At 45.7% G+C, this 18,744-nt stretch overlaps 1 protein-coding gene across 1 annotated transcript; it reads right to left on the reverse strand.

Moving 5' to 3' along the window:
* Positions 1 to 2,705: 2,705 nt before the first annotated feature.
* On the reverse strand, positions 2,706 to 17,499 carry LOC148378718 (uncharacterized). The gene is made up of 12 exons (XM_088367732.1): positions 17,300 to 17,499; positions 17,095 to 17,220; positions 16,557 to 16,725; positions 15,012 to 15,058; positions 14,811 to 14,888; positions 13,076 to 13,246; positions 12,875 to 12,952; positions 11,140 to 11,310; positions 10,939 to 11,016; positions 9,009 to 9,097; positions 3,061 to 3,090; positions 2,706 to 2,869 (listed from the first exon to the last, which is right to left on the reverse strand). Exons 3-12 carry the CDS (start codon positions 16,657 to 16,659, stop codon positions 2,842 to 2,844), a joined length of 873 nt encoding a protein of 290 aa, XP_088223858.1. The 5' UTR covers positions 16,660 to 16,725; positions 17,095 to 17,220; positions 17,300 to 17,499; the 3' UTR covers positions 2,706 to 2,841.
* Between the last annotated feature and the right edge of the window lie 1,245 nt (positions 17,500 to 18,744).

An 18,744-nucleotide genomic window follows, 5' to 3' on the forward strand; every position in this document is an offset into this window, starting at 1 on the left:
CCTGCAGCGGATGCTGCAAACCTCTTCCCAGAGGGCAGCAGGGAGAACAGTCCATGGTGGGGGTGTGATGGGTCATTGATGATGTTACGGGCACGGGACATGCAGCGCTGAGATGAAATGTCCTGAATGGAGGGAAGAGGAGCCCCTATGATCCTCTCTGCTGTCCTCACCACTCTCCTCACGTTCTTCCAATCGGAGGCGGTGCAGCCTCCACACCACACAGAGAGACAGCTTGTCAGAATGCTCTCTATGGTGCTCCTGTAGAACGTCCTCATGATGGGTGGGGGCAGGTGGGCTCTCCTCATCCTCCGCAGGAAGTACAAGCGCTTCTGTGCCCTCTTGACCAGTGCCGTAGTGTTCATAGTCCAGGTGAGGTCTTCTGTGATGTGGACCCCCAGGAATTTGGTGGTGCTGACCACCTCCACAGCTGAGCTGTTGATGATCAGTGGAGCGTGGTGAGGCTGTTTTTTCCTGAAGTCGACGATGATCTCCTTCATCTTCTCCTCATTCAGGATCAGGCTGTTTTCTCTGCACCAGCCCACCAGCTGCTCCACCTCCTCTCTGTAGTCCAGGTCGTTGTTGTCTCTGATGAGCCCCACCACCGTTGTGTCGTCTGCTGACTTCACGATGTGATTGGTGGTGAACCTGAGGACGCAGTCGTGTGTCATCAGGGTGCACAGCAGGGGGCTCAGGACGCAGCCCTGAAGGGAGCCTGTGCTGAGGGTGATGACATCAGAGGTGTTCTGTCCGACCCGGACTGACTGAGGTCTGTTGGTGAGGAAGTCTAGCAGCCAGTTGCGAAGGGGGGTGTTGAAGCCCAGGTGTTCCAATTTTCCTACCAGATGCTGTGGGATGATGGTGTTAAACGCTGAGCTGAAGTCCAGGAACAGCCTCCGCACATGGGTGTTCTTCTCCTCCAGGTGAGCCAGGCTCAGGTGAAGAACGGAGGAGATGGCGTCCTGAGTGGAGCGGTTTTGCCGGTCGGCAAACTGGAACGGGTCAAATAATAGGGGGAGTCTGGAAACGATGTGACCTTTAAGCAGCCTTTCGAAGCACTTCATCATAACCGGAGTCAGTGCAACAGGCCGGTAATCATTAAATGAGGTGATTTGAGGTTTCTTCGGCACCGGAATGATGGAGGCAGTCTTAAAGCACGCCGGCACTGTGGCTTGGCCCAGCGAGGTGTTAAAAATGTCTGTGATGACCCCAGCCAGATGACTTGCACATTCCCTGAACACACGCCCAGGAATGTTGTCGGGGCCAGGGGCCTTACAGGGGTTGACTCTCCTCAGGGTCTTCAACACATCGGCGGAGTCAAGGCAGAGTACCTCCTCTTCCTGATGGGGGACAGTTTTAACTGCTGGAGTGCCGTTTAGTGCCTCGAACCTCCCAAAGAAGTTATTTAGACCATTTAGAAAGTCAGCATCAACTACACCCACCGGGGGGGGGGAGGGTGAGTTGTAGTCTGTAATCGCCCGTATGCCTTGCCACATACTCCTGATGTTTTTGACGTCGTGGAAACGATCCTGAAATTTTCGACTGCGGTCTCGCTTCGCTATCCTGATGGCACGGTTCAAGTTGGCTCTCGCTGTCCTCAGTGTCTCCTTGTCGCCAGACTTGAAGGCAGAGTTCCGCGCTCGTAGCGTTTGACGTACCTCCTCAGTCATCCAGGGTCGTTGGTTGCCCCGGGTGATGATATTCTTAGTGGTGCTGACGTCCTCGGTGCATTTGTTGATGTAGGCTGACACAGTCATGGCACACGCATGTCTAATCTACATCGGGAAAACTGGGAGGGAGGGAGGCAGGCAGGGAGGCAGGCAGGGAGGCAGGCAGGGAGGCAGGCAGTGTCTGTCTGTTGAGGTTTTCACCTTGTTCTTCTCCTGCTGAAGTTCTAACTGGACGTCCATCAGTTTGGTTCTCAGCTCGTCATTGGCGGCCTGAAGGGCGTCCGTTCGCTCCGCCTTGGCCCGCCCTGCCGGAGCTCGTTTGGACATCTCTTACTCGAGTCTCGCCCGGTCGTCAGTCAGAGATCACAACATTTGTACCTGGAGAGCACAAACGCAGCGCTGTTTTCCACTGGCTTCGAACTCAACTTCAATCGGTACCGTAACTTACAACATCATAAACATAGAACTAGCTTGACTTATTCATTGAATAAATGCATTTGGTTCTTCAAAACTGCATCACGCAACATAGCGTGACCGAGACGGCCGTTATCCACCTGCGTGAAGTTATTTGGTGAAATGAATGAGATGTTTAAGACACCATCGTTCTGTCTCTATGTAGATGAAGGGAAATAATCGATTGCTGAAGGTCCAAAGGTGTTGTGATAAACAAATAAACATATTAGTGATTAGTGACATATTTGTGATAAACATATTAGGCAGGATAATCACATATGTTAACGTGACTGCCCACACTGTATTTATTTATGGTTATTTGTTAAATCGAGTACTGTTAGACATGAAATAGGAAGTGTTTAACATAAATGGAAGACGAAAGGGGTACTCACCATTGTAGCTCCTGCTGGTCAATGATACGAGCCTCTTCTTGCAGTGGAAAACATACAGCCAACAAACACCGTGGAACCTAAAGGAATGAAATTAAACATTAACATTTAGCCTCAACCAACATTCACAGATACAACGCAACGCAAACTACACAAACGTAAATCTTTTTAAACACAATGAGTTGTACTTACCGTGTACGCTCTAGACGGTCCACTTGCAAGCAGAAAATAAAGATATTTCTGTTGATAATCGTCGTGTTTGTATCCGGTGTCTCGCTCAAGGCCATTGCGCCCACAGATTTGAATTTTGGCGAGAGTTCAGCCTATTGACGTCATTTCCGCGGTGTAATACCCGCATATCTGAAACGGCAAAGTTAAGAGTAGAGTTAAATAAAGTTTTTAGTCAACGCAATAATTTACAACCGTTGACCAGTCGAAATAATCGTCGAAATTTGGCGTCTGTGGCTGGAAGCAGACGCCGAGTTCGACATTCCTCCCAAACGCCACACTCCCTCGCTTTTCAGGGCTAAAAAAAAAACAGTTGTAATTACCTTGTACGCTCTAGACGGTCAAGTTGCAAGCTGAAAACAAAAATATTTGCCTTGTTAGTCATCGTGTTACTAACCGCTGTGTCTTGTTTGCCAGAACTGCCGCTTTCCTACTTCCTGTTGCAAGCCACGCCCACGGATTATAATTTTGCCGTGAGTTCCGCCTATTGACGTCATGTCCGCGTCACATGACTGCGACGTAATATTATCTAAAACTGTTTGTGCGGTATTGTGTTGTTCTGTGCGGTATTGTGTTATTCTGTGCGGCGTCGTGTTGTTCTGTGCGGCGTCGTGTTGTTCAGTGCGACGTCGTGTTGTTCAGTGCGGCATGGTGTTGTTCAGTGCGGCATGGTGTTGTTCAGTGCGGCATGGTGTTGTTCAGTGCGGCATAATGTTGTTCAGTGCGGCATAATGTTGTTCAGTGCGGCATGGTGTTGTTCAGTGCGGCATGGTGTTGTTCAGTGCGGCATGGTGTTGTTCAGTGCGGCATAATGTTGTTCAGTGCGCCATAATGTTGTTCAGTGCGGCATGGTGTTGTTCAGTGCGGGATGGTGTTGTTCAGTGCAGGATGGTGTTGTTCAGTGCGGCATGGTGTTGTTCAATGCGGCATGGTGTTGTTCAGTGCGGGATGGTGTTGTTCAGTGCGGCATGGTGTTGTTCAGTGCGGCATAATGTTGTTCAGTGCGGCATGGTGTTGTTCAGTGCGGCATGGTGTTGTTCAGTGCGGCATGGTGTTGTTCAGTGCGGCATGGTGTTGTTCAGTGCGGAATGGTGTTGTTCAGTGCGGCATGGTGTTGTTCAGTGCGGCATGGTGTTGTTCAGTGCGGCATGGTGTTGTTCAGTGCGGGGTGGTGTTGTTCAGTGCGGGATGGTGTTGTTCAGTGCGGCATGGTGTTGTTCAATGCGGCATGGTGTTGTTCAGTGCGGGATGGTGTTGTTCAATGCGGGATCGTGTTGTTCAGTGCGGCATAATGTTGTTCAGTGCAGCATGGTGTTGTTCAGTGCGGCATGGTGTTGTTCAATGCGGCATGGTGTTGTTCAGTGCGGCATGGTGTTGTTCAGTGCGGCATGGTGTTGTTCAGTGCGGCATAATGTTGTTCAGTGCAGCATGGTGTTGTTCAGTGCGGCATGGTGTTGTTCAGTGCGGCATAATGTTGTTCAGTGCGCCATAATGTTGTTCAGTGCGGCATGGTGTTGTTCAGTGCGGGATGGTGTTGTTCAGTGCAGGATGGTGTTGTTCAGTGCGGCATGGTGTTGTTCAATGCGGCATGGTGTTGTTCACTGCGGGATGGTGTTGTTCAATGCGGGATCGTGTTGTTCAGTGCGGCATAATGTTGTTCAGTGCAGCATGGTGTTGTTCAGTGCGGCATGGTGTTGTTCAGTGCGACATAATGTTGTTTAGTGCGGCATAATGTTGTTCAGTGCGGCATAATGTTGTTCAGTGCGGCATGGTGTTGTTCAGTGCGGCATGGTGTTGTTCAGTGCGGCATGGTGTTGTTCAGTGCAGGATGGTGTTGTTCAGTGCGGCATGGTGTTGTTCAATGCGGCATGGTGTTGTTCAGTGCGGGATGGTGTTGTTCAGTGCAGGATGGTGTTGTTCAGTGCGGCATGGTGTTGTTCAGTGCGGAATGGTGTTGTTCAGTGCGGCATGGTGTTGTTCAGTGCAGCATGGTGTTGTTCAGTGCAGGATGGTGTTGTTCAATGCGGGATCGTGTTGTTCAGTGCGGCATGGTGTTGTTCAGTGCGGCATGGTGTTGTTCAGTGCGGCATAATGTTGTTCAGTGCGGCATGGTGTTGTTCAGTGCGGCATGGTGTTGTTCAGTGCGGCATGGTGTTGTTCAGTGCGGCATGGTGTTGTTCAGTGCGGCATAATGTTGTCCAGTGCGCCATAATGTTGTTCAGTGCGGCATGGTGTTGTTTAGTGCGGGATGGTGTTGTTCAGTGCAGGATGGTGTTGTTCAGTGCGGCATGGTGTTGTTCAATGCGGCATGGTGTTGTTCAGTGCGGGATGGTGTTGTTCAGTGCGGCATGGTGTTGTTCAGTGCGGCATAATGTTGTTCAGTGCGGCATGGTGTTGTTCAGTGCGGCATGGTGTTGTTCAGTGCGGCATGGTGTTGTTCAGTGCGGCATGGTGTTGTTCAGTGCGGAATGGTGTTGTTCAGTGCGGCATGGTGTTGTTCAGTGCGGGATGGTGTTGTTCAATGCGGGATCGTGTTGTTCAGTGCGGGGTGGTGTTGTTCAGTGCAGGATGGTGTTGTTCAGTGCAGGATGGTGTTGTTCAGTGCGGCATGGTGTTGTTCAATGCAGGATCGTGTTGTTCAGTGCAGCATAATGTTGTTCAGTGCAGCATGGTGTTGTTCAGTGCGGCATGGTGTTGTTCAATGCGGCATGGTGTTGTTCAGTGCGGGATGGTGTTGTTCAGTGCGGCATGGTGTTTTTCAGTGCGGCATAATGTTGTTCAGTGCGGCATGGTGTTGTTCAGTGCGGCATGGTGTTGTTCAGTGCAGGATGGTGTTGTTCAGTGCGGCATGGTGTTGTTCAATGCAGGATCGTGTTGTTCAGTGCAGCATAATGTTGTTCAGTGCAGCATGGTGTTGTTCAGTGCGGCATGGTGTTGTTCAATGCGGCATGGTGTTGTTCACTGCGGGATGGTGTTGTTCAATGCGGGATCGTGTTGTTCAGTGCGGCATAATGTTGTTCAGTGCAGCATGGTGTTGTTCAGTGCGGCATGGTGTTGTTCAGTGCGACATAATGTTGTTTAGTGCGGCATAATGTTGTTCAGTGCGGCATAATGTTGTTCAGTGCGGCATGGTGTTGTTCAGTGCGGCATGGTGTTGTTCAGTGCGGCATGGTGTTGTTCAGTGCAGGATGGTGTTGTTCAGTGCGGCATGGTGTTGTTTAATGCGGCATGGTGTTGTTCAGTGCGGGATGGTGTTGTTCAGTGCAGGATGGTGTCGTTCAGTGCGGCATGGTGTTGTTCAGTGCGGAATGGTGTTGTTCAGTGCGGCATGGTGTTGTTCAGTGCGGCATGGTGTTGTTCAGTGCGGCATGGTGTTGTTCAGTGCGGCATAATGTTGTCCAGTGCGCCATAATGTTGTTCAGTGCGGCATGGTGTTGTTTAGTGCGGGATGGTGTTGTTCAGTGCAGGATGGTGTTGTTCAGTGCGGCATGGTGTTGTTCAATGCGGCATGGTGTTGTTCAGTGCGGGATGGTGTTGTTCAGTGCGGCATGGTGTTGTTCAGTGCGGCATAATGTTGTTCAGTGCGGCATGGTGTTGTTCAGTGTGGCATGGTGTTGTTCAGTGCGGAATGGTGTTGTTCAGTGCGGCATGGTGTTGTTCAGTGCGGGATGGTGTTCAATGCGGGATCGTGTTGTTCAGTGCGGGGTGGTGTTGTTCAGTGCAGGATGGTGTTGTTCAGTGCAGGATGGTGTTGTTCAGTGCGGCATGGTGTTGTTCAATGCGGCATGGTGTTGTTCAGTGCGGGATGGTGTTGTTCAGTGCGGCATGGTGTTGTTCAGTGCGGCATAATGTTGTTCAGTGCGGCATGGTGTTGTTCAGTGCGGCATGGTGTTGTTCAGTGCGGAATGGTGTTGTTCAGTGCGGCATGGTGTTGTTCAGTGCGGGATGGTGTTCAATGCGGGATCGTGTTGTTCAGTGCGGCATAATGTTGTCCAGTGCGCCATAATGTTGTTCAGTGCGGCATGGTGTTGTTTAGTGCGGGATGGTGTTGTTCAGTGCAGGATGGTGTTGTTCAGTGCGGCATGGTGTTGTTCAATGCGGCATGGTGTTGTTCAGTTCGGGATGGTGTTGTTCAGTGCGGCATGGTGTTGTTCAGTGCGGCATAATGTTGTTCAGTGCGGCATGGTGTTGTTCAGTGCGGCATGGTGTTGTTCAGTGCGGAATGGTGTTGTTCAGTGCGGCATGGTGTTGTTCAGTGCGGGATGGTGTTCAATGCGGGATCGTGTTGTTCAGTGCGGGGTGGTGTTGTTCAGTGCAGGATGGTGTTGTTCAGTGCAGGATGGTGTTGTTCAGTGCGGCATGGTGTTCAATGCAGGATCGTGTTGTTCAGTGCAGCATAATGTTGTTCAGTGCAGCATGGTGTTGTTCAGTGCGGCATGGTGTTGTTCAGTGCGGCATGGTGTTGTTCAGTGCGGCATGGTGTTGTTCAGTGCGGCATGGTGTTGTTCAGTGCAGGATGGTGTTGTTCAGTGCGGGATGGTGTTGTTCAGTGCGGGATGGTGTTGTTCAGTGCAGGATGGTGTTGTTCAGTGCGGCATGGTGTTGTTCAATGCGGCATGGTGTTGTTCAGTGCAGGATGGTGTTGTTCAGTGCGGCATGGTGTTGTTCAATGCGGCATGGTGTTGTTCAATGCGGCATGGTGTTGTTCAGTGCGGCATGGTGTTGTTCAGTGCGGCATGGTGTTGTTCAGTGCAGCGTAATGTTGTTCAGTGCGGCATGGTGTTGTTCAGTGCGGAATGGTGTTGTTCAGTGCGGCATGGTGTTGTTCAGTGCAGGATGGTGTTGTTCAGTGCGGCATGGTGTTGCTCAGTGCGGCATGGTGTTGTTCAGTGCGGGATGGTGTTGTTCATTGCGGCATGGTGTTGTTCAGTGCGGCATGGTGTTGTTCAGTGCGGCATGGTGTTGTTCAGTGCGGCATAATGTTGTTCAGTGCGCCATAATGTTGTTCAGTGCGGCATGGTGTTGTTCAGTGCGGGATGGTGTTGTTCAGTGCAGGATGGTGTTGTTCAGTGCGGCATGGTGTTGTTCAGTGCGGCATGGTGTTGTTCAGTGCGGCATAATGTTGTTCAGTGCGGCATAATGTTGTTCAGTGCGGGATGGTGTTGTTCATTGCGGCATGGTGTTGTTCAGTGCGGCATGGTGTTGTTCAGTGCGGCATGGTGTTGTTCAGTGCGGGATGGTGTTGTTCAGTGCAGGATGGTGTTGTTCAGTGCGGCATGGTGTTGTTCAGTGCGGCATGGTGTTGTTCATTTCGGCATAATGTTGTTCAGTGCGGCATAATGTTGTTTAGTGCGGCATGGTGTTGTTCAGTGCGGGATGGTGTTGTTCAGTGCGTTATAATGTTGTTCAGTGCGGCATGGTGTTGTTCAGTGCGGCATGGTGTTGTTCAGTGCGGCATGGTGTTGTTCAGTGCGGCATAATGTTGTTCAGTGCGGCATAATGTTGTTCAGTGCGGCATGGTGTTGTTCAGTGCGGGATGGTGTTGTTCAGTGCGGGATGGTGTTGTTCAGTGCGGCATGGTGTTCAATGCGGAATGGTGTTGTTCAGTGCAGGATGGTGTTGTTCAGTGCGGCATGGTGTTGTTCAGTGCGGCATAATGTTGTTCAGTGCGGCATGGTGTTGTTCAGTGCGGCATGGTGTTGTTCAGTGCGGCATGGTGTTGTTCAGTGCGGCATAATGTTGTTCAGTGCGGCATGGTGTTGTTCAGTGCGGCATGGTGTTGTTCAGTGCGGCATAATGTTCAGTGCGGCATAATGTTGTTCAGTGCGGCATGGTGTTGTTCAGTGCGGGATGGTGTTGTTCAGTGCAGGATGGTGTTGTTCAGTGCGGCACGGTGTTCAGTGCGGGATGGTGTCTTTCAGTGCGGCATGGTGTCGTTCAGTGCGGCATGGTGTCTTTCAGTGCGGCATGGTGTCGTTCAGTGAGGCATGGTGTTGTTCAGTGCGGCATGGTGTTGTTTAGTGCGGCATGGTGTTGTTCAGTGCGGGATGGTGTTGTTCAGTGTGGCATGGTGTTCAGTGCGGCATGGTGTTGTTCAGTGCGGTATCGTGTTGTTCAGTGCGGTATCGTGTTTCTCAGTGCGGTATCGTGTTGTTCAGTGCAGTATCGTTGTGTTGTTCGTATTGTGTTTAACACTTAGCCTCTAACACTTAGCCTCTAACACTTAGCCTCTAGCATCTAGAAGGTAAATAAATAGGAAGGAAGGACTCACCGGTGACGTCTTCGCCCACGTCCAAGCGTTGTACTTTGTATTTTCATCCTTCTGACAGTGGAAAACATAGCCAACAAACACCGTGGAACCTAAACGAATGAAAGAAAACTATCATTTGGCCACAACCAACATTCACAGATACAACACAATGTGACGTGCGGGGTTGAGGTTAAAGGTTGAGTGAAGGGCCCTCGTTTTAAACTACTTTTTTGAAAAGGATTGGGAACAAGTAAGACGTATTTAATTTATTTAATGGGAAGTAGTAAGAGCTATTGAATTTAATCTATGTATTATATTCTATTGTATTGTATTCTGTTGTATTCTTTTGGATTGTATTCACACTAACCCCACTAAAACTTCAGCCCACAAAAACTCGCCTCTGGCGCCTAGCCTCTGGCACTTAGCCTCTAACACTTAGCCTTTAACACTTAGCCTTTAACACTTAGCCTTTAACACTTAGCCTAGAAGGTGAATAAATAGGGTTAAAGGTTGAGTGAAGGGACCTCGTTTTAAACTACTTTTTTGTAAAGGAGTGGGAACAAGTAAGACGTATTTAATTTATTTAATGGGAAGTAGTAAGACTTATTAAATTTATTTAATCTACTTTTCTTCCCAGGCAAAATTTGATGTGCTGCAATTCCAAATTTCCAAAGTGAATGAAGGAATGAAGTCCTTTAAATTATGATTTTGTATAAATACTAGGCATTAACACAAAATCGACGGCACAAAATGGGCAGACTTTACTTGTTTGAAAAGGACTGGTTACAAGACAGACTTTTTTAATTTATTTAATGGGAAGAAGACTTATTTAGTTTAATTGATCTATTTTTGTTCCCTGGCAAAATTCGATTTGCTGCAATTCCAAATTTCCAAAGTGAATGAAGGAAAGAAGTCATTTAAATTATGATTTTGTTTAAATACTAGGCATAGACACAAAATCTACGGCACAAAATGGGCAGACTTTACTTGTTTGAAGAGGACTGGTTACAAGACAGACTTTTCTGATTTATTTAATGGGAAGACTTATTTAGTTTATTTAATCTATTTTTGTTCCCTGGCAAAATTGGATTTGCTGAAATTGTATTTTGCCAAATCTTGCCTTGAGACCTGATAGGAAGTATTAAACGCTTAGTTAAATCAATACAAGTTGGTAATAAGAGCGAGTAATGTTGGTTGAACCGATGAATGAAGGTTGAAAGCAATTTAAATAATGACTTTGTATAAATACTAGATATTAACAGAACATCTACTGCGCGAAATGGGCAGAGTTTACTTGTTTGAGAAGGAGTGGCCTATTCAAAACTAAGATTTATTTAATCTGTTTGTTCCCAGGCAAAATTGGATGTGATGCAATTCCAAATTTCACCACATGATGGTGCCCAATTTTGACTTCATAGGACATATTAAACACTTAGCTTGTTATTATGTTCAAGGTAATCAGATTTGTTTATCATTCTAATGGCCTCTTCAAAACTATTCTGGATTACTACTTTGGATCTATTCTACATTACTTGGCAACAACATACTCTGTAACAGATTAGGCAGTATAATCATATCTGTTAACTTGAGAGTGCCCACACTCAATCTACTTATCGTGATGTGTTAAATCAATTACTGTTAGACATTATTTGTCTGATAATCTACCAAATCTTTGAATTGAAGAATTTGTGATTTAATTAATAGCTTGTTGTTATGTTAAGGGTAATCAGACTTGTATATAATTCTAATGGCCTTCTTTTGAAAACTATTCTGAATTACAACTTTGGATCTTATATTACTTTGCAACAATCTACTCCGTGACAGATTAGGCAGTATAATCACATATGTTAACTTCAGTGCCCACACTGTATTTATTTATGGTTATTTGTTAAATCAAGTACTGTTAGACATGAAATAGGAAGTGTTTAACATAAATGTTATGGCTACTCACCATTGTAGCTCGCTCCTGGTCAATGATACGAGCCTCTTCTTGCAGTGGAAAACTTGCAGCCAACAAACACCGTGGAACCTAAAGGAATGAAATTAAACATTAACATTTCGCCTCGACCAATTTTCACACGTACAACGCAACGCGGCTACACTTCTGCTATTACAAACGTAAATCTCCTTAAACACAATGAGTGTTACTTACCGTGTACGCTCTAGACGGTCCAGTTGCAAGCAGAAAATAAAGATATTTCTGTTGATAATCGTCGCTGCTCAGTGGCTCACGGCCATCGCGCCAACAGATTTGAATTTTGTCGGAGGTTCGGGCAATTACGTCATATCCACGGCACATGACTGCGACGTAATACCCGCTTATCTGAAACGGCAGTTAAAAGTAGAGTTACATCAAGTTTTCTTGGAACCTAAACGAATGAAAGAAAACTATCATTTGGCCACAACCAACATTCACAGATACAACACAACGTGCGGGGTTGGGGTTAAAGATTGAGTGAAGGGCCCTCGTTTTAAACTACTGTTTTGAAAAGGAGTGGGAACAAGTAAGACGTATTTAATTTATTTAATGGGAAGTAGTAAGACTTATTAAATTTATTTAATCTACTTTTCTTCCCAGGCAAAATTTGATGTGCTGCAATTCCAAATTTCCAAAGTGAATGAAGGAATGAAGTCCTTTAAATTATGATTTTGTATAAATACTAGGCATTAACACAAAATCGACGGCACAAAATGGGCAGACTTTACTTGTTTGAAAAGGACTGGTTACAAGACAGACTTTTTTAATTTATTTAATGGGAAGAAGACTTATTTAGTTTAATTGATCTATTTTTGTTCCCTGCCAAAATTCGATTTGCTGCAATTCCAAATTTCCAAAGTGAATGAAGGAAAGAAGTCGTTTAAATTATGATTTTGTTTAAATACTAGGCATAGACACAAAATCTACGGCACAAAATGGGCAGACTTTACTTGTTTGAAGAGGACTGGTTACAAGACAGACTTTTCTGATTTATTTAATGGGAAGAGGACTTATTTAGTTTATTTAATCTATTTTTGTTCCCTGGCAAAATTGGATTTGCTGAAATTGTATTTTGCCAAATCTCGATTTGAGACCTGATAGGAAGTATTAAACGCTTAGTTAAATCAATACAAGTTGGTAATAAGAGCGAGTAATGTTGGTTGAACCGATGAATGAAGGTTGAAAGCAATTTAAATTATGACTTTGTATAAATACTAGATATTAACAGAACATCTACTGCGCAAAATGGGCAGAGTTTACTTGTTTGAGAAGGAGTGGCTTATTCAAAACTAAGATTTATGTAATCTGTTTGTTCCCAGGCAAAATTGGATGTGATGCAATTCCAAATTTCACCACATGATGGTGCCCAATTTTGACTTCATAGGACATATTAAACACTTAGCTTGTTATTATGTTCAAGGTAATCAGATTTGTTTATCATTCTAATGGCCTCTTCAAAACTATTCTGGATTACTACTTTGGATCTATTCTACATTACTTGGCAACAACATACTCTGTAACAGATTAGGCAGTATAATCACATATGTTAACTTGAGAGTGCCCACACTCAATCTACTTATCGTGATGTGTTAAATCAATTACTGTTAGACATTATTTGTCTGATAATCTACCAAATCTTTGAATTGAAGAATTTGTGATTTAATTAATAGCTTGTTCAGGGTAATCAGACTTGTATATAATTCTAATGGCCTTCTTTTGAAAACTATTCTGAATTACAACTTTGGATCTTATATTACTTTGCAACAATCTACTCCGTGACAGATTAGGCAGTATAATCACATATGTTAACTTCAGTGCCCACACTGTATTTATTTATGGTTATTTGTTAAATCAAGTACTGTTAGACATGAAATAGGAAGTGTTTAACATAAATGTTATGGCTACTCACCATTGTAGCTCGCTCCTGGTCAATGATACGAGCCTCTTCTTGCAGTGGAAAACTTGCAGCCAACAAACACCGTGGAACCTAAAGGAATGAAATTAAACATTAACATTTCGCCTCGACCAATTTTCACACGTACAACGCAACGCGGCTACACTTCTGCTATTACAAACGTAAATCTCCTTAAACACAATGAGTGTTACTTACCGTGTACGCTCTAGACGGTCCAGTTGCAAGCAGAAAATAAAGATATTTCTGTTGATAATCGTCGCTGCTCAGTGGCTCACGGCCATCGCGCCAACAGATTTGAATTTTGGCGGAGGTTCGGGCAATTACGTCATATCCGCGGCATTTGACTGCGACGTAATACCCGCTTATCTGAAACGGCAGTTAAAAGTAGAGTTACATCAAGTTTTCTTGGAACCTAAACGAATGAAAGAAAACTATCATTTGGCCACAACCAACATTCACAGATACAACACAACGTGCGGGGTTGAGGTTAAAGATTGAGTGAAGGGCCCTCGTTTTAAACTACTGTTTTGAAAAGGAGTGGGAACAAGTAAGACGTATTTAATTTATTTAATGGGAAGTAGTAAGACTTATTAAATTTATTTAATCTACTTTTCTTCCCAGGCAAAATTTGATGTGCTGCAATTCCAAATTTCCAAAGTGAATGAAGGAATGAAGTCCTTTAAATTATGATTTTGTATAAATACTAGGCATTAACACAAAATCGACGGCACAAAATGGGCAGACTTTACTTGTTTGAAAAGGACTGGTTACAAGACAGACTTTTTTAATTTATTTAATGGGAAGAAGACTTATTTAGTTTAATTGATCTATTTTTGTTCCCTGCCAAAATTCGATTTGCTGCAATTCCAAATTTCCAAAGTGAATGAAGGAAAGAAGTCGTTTAAATTATGATTTTGTTTAAATACTAGGCATAGACACAAAATCTACGGCACAAAATGGGCAGACTTTACTTGTTTGAAGAGGACTGGTTACAAGACAGACTTTTCAGATTTATTTAATGGGAAGAGGACTTATTTAGTTTATTTAATCTATTTTTGTTCCCTGGCAAAATTGGATTTGCTGAAATTGTATTTTGCCAAATCTCGATTTGAGACCTGATAGGAAGTATTAAACGCTTAGTTAAATCAATACAAGTTGGTAATAAGAGCGAGTAATGTTGGTTGAACCGATGAATGAAGGTTGAAAGCAATTTAAATTATGACTTTGTATAAATACTAGATATTAACAGAACATCTACTGCGCAAAATGGGCAGAGTTTACTTGTTTGAGAAGGAGTGGCTTATTCAAAACTAAGATTTATGTAATCTGTTTGTTCCCAGGCAAAATTGGATGTGATGCAATTCCAAATTTCACCACATGATGGTGCCCAATTTTGACTTCATAGGACATATTAAACACTTAGCTTGTTATTATGTTCAAGGTAATCAGATTTGTTTATCATTCTAATGGCCTCTTCAAAACTATTCTGGATTACTACTTTGGATCTATTCTACATTACTTGGCAACAACATACTCTGTAACAGATTAGGCAGTATAATCACATATGTTAACTTGAGAGTGCCCACACTCAATCTACTTATCGTGATGTGTTAAATCAATTACTGTTAGACATTATTTGTCTGATAATCTACCAAATCTTTGAATTGAAGAATTTGTGATTTAATTAATAGCTTGTTCAGGGTAATCAGACTTGTATATAATTCTAATGGCCTTCTTTTGAAAACTATTCTGAATTACAACTTTGGATCTTATATTACTTTGCAACAATCTACTCGGTGACAGATTAGGCAGTATAATCACATATGTTAACTTCAGTGCCCACACTGTATTTATTTATGGTTATTTGTTAAATCAAGTACTGTTAGACATGAAATAGGAAGTGTTTAACATAAATGTTATGGCTACTCACCATTGTAGCTCGCTCCTGGTCAATGATATGAGCCTCTTCTTGCAGTGGAAAACTTGCAGCCAACAAACACCGTGGAACCTAAAGGAATGAAATTAAACATTAACATTTCGCCCGGACCAACATTCACACGTACAACGCAACGCGGCTACACTTCTGCTATTACAAACGTAAATCTCCTTAAACACAACGAGTGTTACTTACCGTGTACGCTCTAGGCAAAATTGGATGTGATGCAATTCCAAATCTATCTGAAACGGCAGTTAAAAGTAGAGTTACATCAAGTTTTCTTTTTTAATCAACACAATCATTTACAACCGTTGACCAGAAAGAATCGTCGAAATTCGACGTCCCCCACAAACGCCACGCTCACTCGCTTTTCAGGGCAACAAAAGTACTTCTTTTTAAAAACGATGAGTTGTACTTACCGTGTACGCTCTGGACGGTCCAGTTGCAAGCAGAAAATAAAAATATTTCTCTTGTTAGTCGTATGTTACCATCCGCTGTGTCTTTGTGAACATCGCCGCCATTTTCCTACTTCCTGCTGCGAGCCACGCCCACGGATTTAAATTTGGGCGGAAGCTCTTTCCATTGGCGTCGTTTTCGCGTATAGCAAATCCGATTGGTTGGGAAGGGGGCACGGTTATGCAGCCGAGGAGTCCTGTGATCGGTGGGATGTAAAGTAGGCGTCGACGTCACGTCCGCGTCACGTGACCACGACGTGGCAGACGTCAAATAGCAACCGCTGTTTTGTTTAGTAGACTTACAGTTGTTATGCATTGACATAATGGCGCACACACCAAATAGATTTAAATAAATTAAATAATTCTTCTGCCCACTCTCTTTTAAACAAGTTAACTCTCCCCGCGGATTTGAATTCCGGCGAAAGTTACGCCCATCGACGTCACGTATGTCACGTGACCACGACGTGGCAGATGTCATATAGCAACCGCTGTTTTGTTTAGTAGATTTACAGTTGTTATGCATTGGCATAATGGTGTGCACTCAAAATAGATTTAAATAAATTAAATATTTCTTCTGCCTACTCCCTTTTAAACAAGTTAACTCTGCCCACGTCCATTGACGTCTTGTCTGCGTCACGTGACCACGACGTAGCGACGTCATATAGTAACCGCTGTTTTGACCAGTAGACTTAGTTATTGTGCGTTGACATAATGGCGCACTGGTTAGCATGGCCACCTCTTAAGCATGATGATGCGGGTTCGACGCCTGATCAATGTTAGCATGGAGTGAGCTGAAGTGCATGGCGCTGAAGATTTGAATCTTTGAAATGCGCTGAGGTCTGACATATCAGGCAGAATGGTTTGCCATCACGTTCAACAAAAAATAGAAACTTTCCCACTCTGATTAAAACGTCCTGTGTTCATCTACGTATTTTCGTTTTGCTGTGCATCTTTTCCCTGCCATTTCGAGAGCCCAATTGACACTCATAGTTTAAAGAAATGTGTTTGCCCATCCTACTTTGTGGAATTTCACCACATGCGCTTTTGACCAAAATACCAAATTGAACTCAAGTGAAGCCAACACGCACAACCCCCCCCCCCCCCACACACACACACAAATGTTGATATGAACATAAAAGAGCCGCATGCGGTTCGGGAGTTGCGGCTTGGCCAAACCTGTACTATACAACTTTATTTGTATAAAATTTTCACAACAGCTGTCACACAAACAAAGCGGGAAAAACCGAAGACGTGCGTGTTCCGCCCACGCTGGATTTATTTGCACCTTTGAAAAGACACCGTATTGCCGCAGATGTGGCAAAGAGTACTTTTGGGCATCTGAGACGGAAGGATGTCCAAAGCATCACGTCACCTGCTCTGGTAGGCATGGTGGTGGGACGTTGAGGTCAACCGCTTTGGGGTTGGCTGACTCTTTGATCGCAGGATGCCACACACTTGAAGACAGAAGCAGAAAAGCAGAGCTAAATGCAAAATGTACTCACCGGTGACTCCAATTTTTTTCCCCCCTGAAGAAACAGCTGGACGGGTGGCCCCGGCTGGCCAGTGGGACTCTTGTTATTCTGACCCTTTTTAGTGCGCGTTTGGGGCAACAACCGTTTTTTGTGGCGCTCTCTTCTGGTTCAAAAGTGCCCTGCATGTGAATTTGCTTTTCCTGCCTTCTGATTGGATGAGCGCCGGTGTGACGCGGTGCCTCTGTCACCGTGGCGGGGGGTATACGTTGGCATCGGAGCGTCTGCCAACGTCTGAGACCGGCTGGCAGTGTATCGGAGGTGTCGAGTGCGGTGCCGCTGGAGCTCACTCACCAGCTGGTGTTAGGGCCACAGAATGAAGGCCAAGGAGAAGAATAGAAAGAGAAACAGAAACTTCTCCTCCAATTGTTTGATTTGTCTCTTCTGAGCTTCGATGAATTCTTTCAGCTCTTTGTTCCTCTAGGACGGACAAATGGAAAGTGGCATTCAAAAGCCAGTAAGCGTGCAAGTAAGTGCCGGGCTGGCTTTGGGCCCTTACCTGTTGCGCGCTGTGCAGCAGATCCATTCTCTCTTGGAGGATGCAAGCGTCGCGCTCCCTCAACTCGCACATCAGGGCTCGCTTCCATTGGTCCACGGCGCTCCTAAGCTCTTCTCTCTGATCCGCCGTCAGCACGTCATTCACGCCAGCGTGGCTGGCTTTTTCGCCGTCCGTGGCGGGGCAGTCCCGCTGCGGTAGCGCCTCGTACAACATGGCCTCCAGCTCCAGGATCCTCTGGGCCGCAATCCTCGTCCATCAGTGGTCCGGCGGGAGATTTGAGGGCGGCTTACCTTATGAGCCTGGTCCATGGAACACTTCCTGAAGTCCAACTCTTCATCCAGGTAGCCCTTCTGCTTGCAGAACATATCCTAGCACAGCTCAAGGTCAGAATTGTTGGGGCACATTGCCGGAGTTCCCCTTGGCTGATGTCGCGTGTCTGTCTACCTTCTCACTTTCAATGTCCAACATCTTCTGTTGAAGTGCTGACTTGGTCACTTTGATGTATTCTAACCACTGAGGAAAGGCTGCTGTCACATAAGCAGAATGCGAGAGCGTGCGTGGACGTGCGCGTTACCTTCTCGGCTAGGGTGAGAAGGGTCCTGGCGTGAATCACGACCACCTGCTCCTCGTTGGTGAGATTCTGCAAGAGCCCAAAGGCACAGCGTCAACAAGCTTCTTTCAGCGCAAAGCCTTCCAAAAGTCACATTTGAGCCGCCGAGTCTCGTGGAGTGCGAACATAAGGAGTTCGACATACACTTACGGCGTTATAGCCCAGGATGTCCAGCTTCTTCATCAGATCACTGATGACGATGTCCGGGGGAAAGGCGCAAGGAGCAATGTAAGGTGTTCTGGGACCTCGGGTTAAGGTTAGGGTTGCGAGGGACGCCTTACGTACGCTCACGCCCTCGGCCTCGCAGTAGATCTGCAAAGGGCTGAGGCCGTCTGGGAAACGGACTTGCAGAAACTTCAAGACGGGGGAGCGCCACTCCCTCTCCTGAAAGGCAGAGGCATGCATCCGTCCGTCCGTCCGTCCGTCCGTCCGTCCGTCACATCTCTGGCCTCAACACGCTTGTGCGAGTCTTCCCACCTCCAGCTCCAGGATGCGGAACTCAAGCAGTTCGTTTTGGTCTCGGATATCCTGGATGTGCTCTTTCAGACGCGCTTCTTCCGCCTCCATCCGCCTGACCTGAAAAGACAGTCAGACCTCATCTGCGGGGCTTCCCGACAGGTGTGACGCCAAGCGACTCCGCCCAGCGCCTTTCTTTCCGTCACCTTTTCGGCCAACTGCTGATTGCTCTGACGCAGCAGCTGCTTCTCCTCCACCCACTTGACATTCTAGAAGAGACAAACGCGTGGACAGCTTTGGAATGTTGTGTCATTTTCATCCACAAATTCTTTGGTTGACTGGAAAATGACATTTGCTTTTCTCCGCATTTTCCCAGCCA

This window comes from Syngnathus floridae, unplaced genomic scaffold (genome assembly GCF_059516105.1).
Source record: "Syngnathus floridae isolate MCC-2025c unplaced genomic scaffold, RoL_Sflo_1.0 HiC_scaffold_29, whole genome shotgun sequence".
Taxonomy (NCBI): Eukaryota; Metazoa; Chordata; class Actinopteri; order Syngnathiformes; family Syngnathidae; genus Syngnathus; species Syngnathus floridae.